An 11,164-nucleotide genomic window follows, 5' to 3' on the forward strand; every position below is an offset into this window, starting at 1 on the left:
CACAGAACAGAGAAACACAGAGAAAAAGATTTAAAATGTTTTTAGTTAATCATGCCTGGATTATTGTTGTAGCTTTTCTACATGTCTGAACGACAACTCAACCTCGAGACCTTCTGATGGTACACAAGTCAGCTGTCAGGCTTTCAACCAGAACCATTCTGCTGATTTTACTGATGGCTTTTAAAGCTCTTCATGGCACCCCAGCTCCATTGATGACCTCTTGGCACCATACAGACCAGGATATACCTGGAAAGAAATCCTCGTGCAGAGGTCTACTGTCTGTTCCAAGTGCCCAACTAAAAACAAAAGGAGAACCAGTGATCAGGGCCTCACGGCCGTGGAGCATTCTGCCGAGAAAATCAGATCAGTCGATTCTGTGTTTTTGTCATTTATCAACTTCGTTTTATGCGCCTGTTTCCGTAACTGATGAAGAGTCTTACTGAAAAAAAATCATGAAAGTTAAGTTCGTTGATTTACTTAGTTTAACTGGCAGCTACTTAGCTTAGCTCAAATGACAGAGAACTGTGAGTTAAAATTCTATATTTGGGGAAAAGGATCAGAGACAGCCTTCGAGTTAGCGCCGAGACCGTGTTGTGTTTGTTGTGGATACCATGTGTCGGTGTCTGCTCTCTATGCTAGCTTCGCATCATTGCTCTTCCGCGAACTAGCCTACTCCGCTTGCCTCGTGCTTGATTTCAGGAAAATGCTGTGGAAAACTTGACCGGAGACTTGTCAGAGTTAAGAGTCCGTAACATAACCACAAATGTGTTTTCAAGTCTGGTTGCGTTGCGATGATTGTGGGGGCGGAAGAGAAGTGGATAGGGAGTGAAAGGAGATAAAGGAGGAAGTGGAAAACTTAGATACTCAGACTGGCTTGCTAACTGGAACTGCTGCAGTGTTCGTAACATTTAAGTCAGCAGATTGCGCTGAGGGTGGGTTTACTGTAGACACCATATACTATCTTACAATATGATACAAACTGTATAGTGTACTTAGATAATGTATCATTACTTTATTTACCATATTTTAAAATTAAATTTACCCCAAATCCTAAAGGCTACAGCCATAATTAGCGTTAGGGTTAGGGTTATTGAAACTAGCAGCTGCTTAGCTTGGTTCAGCGCAACACCTTGGAGCCAGTCATCCATGATCAGCAGAGACCGAGGCCAGCTGCTGTAGCGTCACATTTAGCATACAGACAAGAACACCAAATGAGAACATTTCCCCGAATGCTTCAATAAAAAGTCAGAACGAATAATGAAGACATAAATCAAAGGTTCAGTTTCATATCTTACACAGATCTTTATTGTTCTTTTCATTTACATAAGGTTAGCGTCCCATTCTCTTTTGTTTCCATCTCAGCAACCATTCACATTGTTTCCATCTCAGCAACCATTAACATATGGTACACACTTGCAAATACCTTCTTCATCTTCCTTCCCCTACATACTTTTTCCATCGATTAATACAATCCATCGTCCAGCTATGAGCAAGATATCACATCAACCTGAGCGGCTGATGGAGTTATACATCTAGCACATCCAATCTGTTTCTGTTCCAAAACACTCTTTTCTCCTTCTAGTCTCTTTCCTCTTCAGCTTTCAACAACATTCTCTCATTACCAACTAGTCTCCCACACATTCCACTGTCCCGTCCTTCAGACAAGGCATACACATCCTGTTGTCTCTACTGGTGCGAGCAGCGTCCACAACTAAAGCTCCATGCAAGATGCTACGCTGAAAAACGGTCCGTTTCATTCTGAAAGTCAGCTTTCTCAAACCAACGTGGCTCAGTTCAAAAATTTGTATTGAAACAAAATTCATCATCTCTTCTATGATGTGATGTCAACGTCCGATGGTTTGGTATATTGGTTCGCTTTGTAGCGAGTGTAGCTGACAGTCTCATCTGTTCAGGATGTGTTTAAATTAATGCCTCTTTAGTAAATAAAATAAAATAGTGTCCAGGTTCTGACATCTGTCATTGAAGGAATGTATAAAAATAAGACATTTCTTCTGATCAATCTAAAAATCAGACTTTTACAGAGAAATTTGTAGCTTTGTGTGGTACATATCACCTTTTTGGGGGGATCTCTTGTTTTGTCTCTACTCCTACACATGCTCAAAATTCCAAATAACTTGTTCTAAAAGCTAAAACAGTGCTGTTTTAAGATACCTAAAAAATACTACAATAGATTTTAAAATATAAAAATGTAAAACTTTCATCACCCCCGCAAAATAGGTCTACAATAATGCTTAAATATCTTATTAATAGTAAACAGGCTTTGATGCACCAGCTCCTTCTTCAAGACATCAACAAACTTGTGACACGTGTGAAACCGAGTCTGTTTTCTGTTGTGCTTCCCTTTTAGAGCCTGCGGAAGCCGCGCTTGCCTCTCCAGAGCACTGCATCACTGCGGGGTGCACTTGGATGGAGGGGTAAGGTAAATAGCTGCCAAAGAGGACAGTAACACAGAACACTGTTGTAATAATACGCACGCACGCAGACACACATAAATACAAGTCCCACGCCTCTCTGCGTTGTTTTATGTACAAACACCAAAATGTCCACCATGGAGTCCGTTTTCTCCTCATTCAGTGCTCCTCACACCATCGTCTCTTTTCTCTTCCCTAAAGAACATAGGGGCTTCTTGTCCTTTTTGGTTTTATGTGTTGTGGGCGAAGAGAGTGGCGATGAGGACGACGATGATGATGATGATGGGGACGAGGAGCGGGATGAAGGGGACGCGGTGGTGGGGGTGGAGGTCGTGCTGCTGCACGGTGAGCTGGGTGCTGACTGAGAGGGTGTCTGTGGGCAGTTCTCGTCTGCTTCCTCCATGTGGATGATGGTGGAGACGGAGGAAGGGCGGCGCTTGGAACGGGCTTCACTTGTGGTGGGGCTCGGGGTGGAGGGCTCGCTGAGGGGCCGGTAGACAGAAATGGCGCTGCGGAGGCAGTTGAGCCACTGCTGCTTGTGGAAGATGTCGTTGACCTGCAGCGTGTGGGACTGCGCCTGACTCGGGTCTTGTGAGCGCACTCGGAAGATGTTCTTAGCTGAGGAGGGAGCAGGGGAAACGAAATTAGGAAATGATAAAACAGGGAACTGCTGTTTGTGAGGTCACTCCCAGAAAATATCCGAGACAAACCTTACCTTTGTCTGAATTGCTGAAGGCTCCTCTGAAGGAGCCGCCCATTCGGACGTCTCCGTCCTGCAGGTCCTCTAAAACCAGGTCCTCCACTGCGATGGGCTGTCTGTAAACCTGGAAACACTGGCGCTCGTTTCTGGTGACGGGCCGGGTCAGGACCAGGAATTCAGTGAACAAGAACACATGCAGCTTCTGCAAGGAATGAAAAAGAAAGACATTAAAACTCTACACTCTAACAGTCGAGTTGTATTGCTATGTTCCTGGGTTACTGTATGTAATGCCAGTCGGAATAAGAATTGAGCTTATTAGTGAGAAGTGTGCGTGTTTTGCTCACCGTGCCGCTCTTGTTGCGCAGCTCCCCGTGACACAACAGGCTCTTGCATTGCTCGATGCGAGGGTCCTTCTGCCTGTCGTCCAGATACTCCAGCTTATCAATGTAGAACTGGCACTCGGACTCTCCCTTTTTCATGTTGATGTCGGACAGAACGCTTTGCATGATGGTGATCTGAAGAAACAAGGATTCTTACTGTTACTTGAGGTACATGAAACCATCTATAGATGATGCTGGTTTCTATGTTAAAGAGTTGTGGGTCTGTGTTCTGGACTTACTGCTTTCTCCAGGCTGGGAGTATCAGGGTGTTCTGGTGGAGTATGTTTCAGGACCTCCTTGAGCAGCAGCGGGTACTTGACCAGACGAGAGCGCGGGATGTCCAAGAAGCTCCACAGGTCCAGCTTCCGGCTGAAGGGTGACTCAAGGCAGCGCTGCAGGAAGTCCTGCACCCGCCGGTCCTGCTTCTTCTGGTCCAGCAGTGCCTTGGCTGCCAGCTGGTTGCTGCAGTAGTCCTTGTATGCATTGAGCCTGGGCAGCTGCAGAAAATGGAAGGACATTTGAAATTAGTTCTTTATTCAAAACACAATTTAGCACAATTAAAGCCGCTGATGCATCAGTGAAAGAACACTCACCCAGTTTACAACAATCTGCCCGATCTGGCCCACAGTCCCGTCTGGCCCTGTGGCTTTGGAGAGCTGGGCCAGCAGGTCCTCGTGTAGAGGAATGTAGGCATCAAGATTCCCGAAGATGTGAGTGAGCTCCTCCTCAGACATGATGGAGAGCTTCAGCATCGGGTCATGGTACGCCTGTGGATGGGAGCCAAAATGGTCAAATAATATCCTGGCAGGCTAAGAGGGCAGATGCTAAGAATAACTTGGTGAAGAGCTTTAGAGGTACGAGAGAAAGGCAGAGGAACAATTCCTGTCTTTTTATAGCTCCTGGCTTTGCTATATGGAAGGTCTGCCAAATTTTGATTTAATCTGTTTGCTTTATATGTACTCCCTCTGCCTCTGAGTTTTTAAAAGTACAAACCTTGCGTGCGAGCTGGAGGTCCTCAATCAGATCCTGTTCTCCACGAGACAGCTCAAATATGGCCTGAGGAAGGAGGGGAGAGGCACAGAAAGATACTTTTTTTTAGCAAAACACATAAATCAGGATGTCATTACATTATTGCAAGTGATAGCCATTGGACTAAATTGAAAACTAGAGTGGAGCCAAATGACTGAGGTCAGCTCTCTGGCTGCCTCCTCCCTCGCCGTCATGGTCTCTCTTTGTTTTAAATAGTACAAGTCGCTTTTGACAACTGGCTACGATGTCTGACATATGCAGGGTAAGTGGGGAAGCTGGGCCAGAGTTTGTTGGCTTGTCAGCTTCATGCAAGTTTACACAGACTGGAAAATGAGCCCTGTACAGCTTTTAGCTCCACTTAGATTATTTGACACACATACTACAGGCACTTGTGAAACTCGTCTGGCAGACAGGTAGAATTCTCTTCTGTCTGGATTTTTAACTTGTGTATACTTTTGTCTGTGGTGTCGTCATCGTGCTCCATGCATTTCTATTGTAATTCTGTGCTGATTCTCACCTCCTGCCGCTTGATCTCCTTGGTGGAGAAAGTTCCCTTCTGGTGGATGTCTAACGTCTCCGACCACAGGACGCTGTTCCTCCTTTTGGGCGGTGTTGGGGCCGTTGCCTTGCTGCAAGGCTTCTGGGACACAACCGGCGACTTGCCATCACCTCGGAAGGAGGCCTGCAGATGACACAGAGGAAGCCCCACATGTCAGACACACTGCAAGCCTTGTTCTTTGGCCGTTGGATTTTTCCTTCTGAGTGACGGCACTGGGGCTTACCTGGATGGTTTGGCCGAAGCGCCGGACGGCCCCATTTTTCACCGGAGAGATGAGGCTGGCTAACGACGTCACCCTGCTGATAGGACGGACACGTTTGTTGCTGGGTTCCTGAGAAAGCAAGAGATGATGGAGAGAGGGGTTAGTCAGGCAATCGTTTTATCATAGCACATGTCACAGAGAGAAAGCCGGACGCTTCTTTTTTAGAGTGCAACGGGTCAGCACTGCTAACTGTGAGACCCCGGCGGTAAGTCCAGGCACTTTCTAGTGACTTACTCGTGACAAAATACATCAAGTCAAGTCATAAATCCTCGTTACTGCCTCCACTCTGTGCTTGGGAGTAAAGAAAGAGGAGTAGCTGGAGCCAAGGTTGAGCTGCAGCCAGACAGACTGGCGGACTAGCAGACACAGATATACTGAGGAGGAGGAAGCAGCTCCAACAGCTGTTGGCTTCATCATGTGAAGAGTTTCGAGCCAGGGCAGTCCGCTGAGCACAAAGACCCTTTCTGACTGCTGATTTGTAGGGGAAGGGGGTCTGGAGGAATGCCAAGAATGCACGAGACTGTGCTTCTCAGCTGTTGATCGCCCCTCCCCGTACACACACTCTACTAGTATCTGGCCTGACAACAGCTACAACTCCACGACAGAGTGGATCTGGTCTATTACTCAAAGTGCGATAAAGGCTTTCTGATTGTTCCAGCTCTTTAAGTGCCGTTCCCAGAGACAGAGCAGCGTGAGAGAGTGGTCTTGTTTCAGGTCCGTCAGTGAAAGAAACCGCTGCTGTGAATTGGGGAAACGAGTAGCAGCCATAAACACAGTGAATCTTCCCCCTCTGCAGTGTTTACACAGTGCAGCATGGTGGGGGGTGCACCACAGAGTTTATAGCCGCGAGTTGAGACAGGCTTTTCAAAAAGCCTTGCGTGAGAGCAGCACTACACCTGGACCAGGTGACTCCCCACCACCACCACCGCTCCTCCTCACCCAACCCTGAGGGTGGGAGAAAGGAGAGAGCTGCTTGGCCCTGTTCCAACGACAACAAGCTGCTGGAATCAAAAGAGCTGAATAAGGGGGTAATGATTTCATTCTGCAGAACGCCTTCCAAAAACACAATGCATGAGACAGTCGCAGGCGCAATCAGCATTTCCAAAGTTTGCTCTCCCCACAAATCATTTTCAATCTTAAGGACTCCACACTAATAACTAACGCTGAAATTGAGCATACTGGAAGCTGCTTTGTGTTTTCTCCTGACAGAAACTAAATGTGATTTTGCCTTGGCTCAGTGAATGCGGGAAACAGTGCAGCCATTGAGGCTCCAGGCCCCGTGGACACAGCTGTGGAACAGATCCGCTCAGTCTGGTGTGGCCAGAAAGCTCCTTTGGTTGTGGTTCAGTCAGTCTGCTATGGCCAGGGTCTCCGCAGACAGCCATGAGAACGCAACAAGCCCTCTAGTGGCAGGACCAGCAAAGAAGCGTCATGTCTGCAGCTCTGAGTGTACGCAAAACCTTTTTATTTTACTGTAACTACCTGCCTCTAATTTTTGACTTTTTAATATGAGTGTGAAAAGAAATAAGGAAAAAGTAATAGAGAAAGATGGTGGTGGTGGTGGGGGGGTCCCCAAAGCCAATGTTGGAAAAGTGTACTGGCCATTATTCCCTTCCTGTTCTTTGGGGACCGGCCCCAGAATAACAAAGGGGACACTAGTCCCACTCTTTGTATATCAGCTGTAAGTGAAACAGTGCAGACAGACACAGAAAGTTGCTATTCCTGGCAGTCTAACTCTGGAGTTAGAGCGAGCCTGGCTTAGTACAGGAAACCAGAGAGATCAGACGCTTGCACTGCAACTGGTATCATGGTAACAATGACTCCAGACAGTCATAATATACATGTCCTACTTTAACTTCCAAACTAAGGTTAAAACGTAATAAACATCAGTTGATTTTGAGGTTTCCAAAAGCTCCTTCTCCTGAGCTTTCCCTTTGATCTGCCATTGTGTATAGTATGAGCTGAAACCCCAGATGTGTCCTTTAATTACAAAACAGAATGAGTTGATAGGAAACAGACAACAAATGAAGAGTCTGTGGACATTAAAAAGACAGAGAAAAAAAAGTGCTGAGCTAAAACTATTTTAAAGTGAGCAATTCTGAGAATACTACTCACTTCATGATTTGTCACGACTTCCCCTTTATCAAGAAATTTATCATGAATGAAATCATGTGTTCTCTTCCTAAAAAGCCGCAGAGGGGGAAGAAATGCTAATGTGGCGAGTTTCTCTAACACAGTGGACACACCTGTGTCCTTGCAATCGAAGAGCAAAAATGCTCTCGGGCTGCTGTGCTGGATTTGCACAACCTGTTTTAACTTCAAATGCCATTACACAAGGGTTGCCAGAAGCTCTTTTCTTGTGTATTACGTTTGGATTCAGGGGTACTGACTGAGAATATACCCCCCCTACTGTTTCACAGTTTGTGCTCCTTTGAGTCTGAAGACTGCCCTCATCTCCCCACATCCCACTGACAGTGAGCTGCCTGCTGGGATGGCATATTTAAGAACAGACGGGGAATACGCAACGCTCCTGCTGAGGGGCTTCACTTGCTACAACTTCATAAAAGTTCAGCAATGATTAACTTCTCCAGGTTGGACAGTATCTCAAGCATCGTTACCAGTGCCAAGGTACTAAGGTCAAAGTCTAATCGCACACACTCAGTAACACTGTGTACCAAAGCGAGATAAAATCCAGGGTTAGGCGCTGATTCACTCACAATCTGACACATGACACAAACATATGACTGCATTCAAAGTTGTTCCGGTCAAACATTTACTCAAAGTATCGAGCGCTGCTGTTTCATTTTGAATCTCACCTCTGACTCTTTGTTGGATTGATTCTGGTAGTCTATCACTTGCAGAGTCCGTTTGATAGGCACCAAGCTACCCCCTTTATCGTAAGCCACCATAGCTTTCAGCAGAAACACAATATCCTTTAAATCCAGGCGAGTTAGTTCCAAGTAATCCACATCAGAGAAAAAAAAATCGATTCTACTGGAAGGCTGTCTGAGAGTAAAAAACCCTTGAATAAATAAATATACCACCCCTGTCTGTCTTCTTCCTCCCTCACGGGATGGGACTTTGTGAAAGCTGCCCTCACACTCAGTATCTAAACTTTGGTCTGAGGTGGGTCGAGGGAGAGAGCCTTTATATTCGGGAGGAGCGACTGGGGGGGGAGGAGTCTGTCTCTTGCTCAGCGCTGGTTGCTGCAAATGCAGAGAGAGTGGTTTACGTAGACGTGAGTAGAAGCTGCGGGCAGCCTCTGTTGAACCATCAACTCAGAATGAAAACAGTTGGGAGAAGTTCACGAGCAAATCTTTCTGCTAAGTGTGGCTGATACAAACAGCTTAGATGAGGGCTATGGACAGCTGAACCTTGACTCACATAATGGGGTAAAGTGGTGAGATGTGCAGTAAACATGGCCGCAAGAGTTGTAGAGACATGTTGACATTCGAGGGTTCATAATCTTTGACAGAAACACTATTGCCAAATATTGTACACACTTGGGTTAGTACACAGAACTGTAACAAGATAACTAAAACAACGCAAATGGCATTTTGCAGTGAAATTGTTCAAACAGACTCAAACAGTCAAAAATGTTTATTTTTCATATATTTCTGATGTCATTGCTTTCGTATTACATAATAAAAACTGTATGTCAACTGAAGCAAGCGGTGCTGGGACATATTAAGTTATCAAATAAGGAACGGATATTAAAAAAAAAGGTTAATTTCAGGGAAAACACAAACACAAATAATCTTGCCTACATTATATTACACATTATATTATCTATATTGAATGTCTTAATGGCTATCTACCTATATACTTTATCTACTGGTCATAATTATGCAGCATTGTCTTTGATAGGCCAACATTGGCTTGTTGATAAGCAGCCTCTTGATGTTCCTCTCAGGCTACAGTTATTGGTATTTTGCTTTCAGAAGTGTTAATTTTAGTTAAATGACACTTTACCTGGCTGTCTGAATTCAAGTTGCCACAAACATGTTGCAGTACAAACACAAAGCTTGTTTAGTCAAGTACAATGAAGCCTGAAACTAAGTCACTAATGCTGGTTAATATAAGTTTCAACAAAGCAATTACAACTTGACTCTTTCTTGTTGGTTAATTAATCAAAGCGGCCTCTGCTCCGTGGAGCGATGGTCTCTGCTCTTTGCTTGAAACAGACCTCTTATCAGTTTCATCAAATGAACTGGGGGAGGTGATCAATTACAATATCAATAGTGGGGGCACTGGGACACACTCTCAGCCAGATGTTTGAACTGAAACCTGTATATTGAGTACCTCTTGGGGGGTAGGGTGCGAGTGCTGCCCATATGTTGATTGGTCCAAGAGAGAGGGGGAAAATGCAACATGTTTGCCTGTTTCAGTGAAGACAAAGGGCCAAACTGAAGCGAAATCAAGCTTGTAGTTCTTGTGTCCACGTGTGTGCAACTGCATGTGAAATTTAACCAGACATGCTGATCCACACATGGCTGAAGGACAACCACACCTAATGTAAACACACCCAAGCAGCTGGTGCAAAAATCACAAATGCGCCGCTAAAAGTGGAGGTGCTAGAGTGGCTTATGAGGAGGTGCTGCAAGGCAGGGTGTCGCGGTGTGTTTTGGGCAAATGGACAAGTCTGTTCATGGCCGTCCTTCCTCCTCCTGGGTCAACACGGAGGTGTGAAACAGGCCACAGGCTTCGTGCAGTGGCTGTGTGTGTGTCTGTGGTATGAAAACACAGATGCTGATGAGGTGCATCTTTGTTGGCACCTCGCGTTTTGGGTTTGTTGATGGGGCGGTCAGGAGGACGAAGTCTCAGAAGACGCTGAGTCTGGAATATACTGGTGAAAGGTCTCTGGACCTCTGGTTGAGAGGTGTCATGAGTCACGTGATTTAAATCTTTGAACCAAAAACTGATGAGATGCTGGGTTAAGAGATATTTAAAAAGCTTTGTAGACGGAGGAGTCAGAGAGGATTTAATGAAAAGTCTGTCTGAGAGAGATGTCTGTGTGTAGTCTGTGCGTGGCTGCAGAAGACATGGTGTGCAGTCTAGCTGTTACTCACGTATGGGGAGACCTTAGGCTGAATCAGCTGTACGTCTGCCCCGGCTACTATAAAAACTAAACAAACATGGCTGGGCCTGCCTGGTCTATCCCCTCCAGTCACGCCGAGCTGCAGCTGGAGTAAGGTTATGGTTTACACTCCCTGAATGCAAACCTTGCGCCAGCCTGGGTTCAGGGTGCTGGGATGAGTAATGCAGTGAGCGGCAGCGTTTCACCGCTGTCTAACCCATGCCGTGCCAGGGACAGACTGAGCCTCGAGGCCCGAAGGGGCTGAGCTCAACTTAACCTCCACATCAGCAGCAGCGAGAGCACGACGGGCACAGCCTAATTACAGTTTTGAAGAAAGTAGTGAGGTGGCAGCTCTAGGCAAAGAAACACGGCTGAGTGCTGACTGCCTCCAAGCGCACGGTGAAGTTTCTGCTGCCCCCTGCTGGTGGAAGCCGACAGCAACACGAGGGCCGCTGGAGTTGCCGGTTTAGATTTCTGTGTCAACAAGAACACGTTGACCCAGGAACATATTCTGGTCCAAAATGTTCTCTTATTTGTTAAAGTTATGGCATTAAGTATATGTTACTTGCGCCTTTAATAACACAAGACGGGGATGGCGGGGAGAATCCAGTGAAGAAAGAAGTACGTTAATTGTCGTCTTACAGGCTAGATCAGCAGAAGACCTGAAAACACGTCCTGCTGCTAAACACAGAGGGTGTTTTCCACAGTTTCTCGTGGCAAGTCCC

At 46.0% G+C, this 11,164-nt stretch overlaps 1 protein-coding gene across 1 annotated transcript; it reads right to left on the reverse strand.

Annotated features, from left to right (window-relative positions):
• Positions 1-1,277: 1,277 nt before the first annotated feature.
• LOC125000090 (neuroepithelial cell-transforming gene 1 protein-like) lies at positions 1,278-8,480 on the reverse strand. The gene is made up of 9 exons (XM_047575455.1): positions 8,179-8,480; positions 5,324-5,431; positions 5,059-5,223; positions 4,506-4,568; positions 4,106-4,279; positions 3,752-4,009; positions 3,477-3,647; positions 3,148-3,334; positions 1,278-3,050 (listed from the first exon to the last, which is right to left on the reverse strand). The coding sequence occupies exons 1-9, from the start codon at positions 8,269-8,271 to the stop codon at positions 2,602-2,604; spliced, it is 1,668 nt and encodes a 555-aa protein (XP_047431411.1). The 5' UTR covers positions 8,272-8,480; the 3' UTR covers positions 1,278-2,601.
• Positions 8,481-11,164: the final 2,684 nt, after the last annotated feature.

The sequence above is a fragment of the Mugil cephalus genome, chromosome 22, assembly GCF_022458985.1.
Source record: "Mugil cephalus isolate CIBA_MC_2020 chromosome 22, CIBA_Mcephalus_1.1, whole genome shotgun sequence".
In the NCBI taxonomy this organism is placed as follows: Eukaryota; Metazoa; Chordata; class Actinopteri; order Mugiliformes; family Mugilidae; genus Mugil; species Mugil cephalus.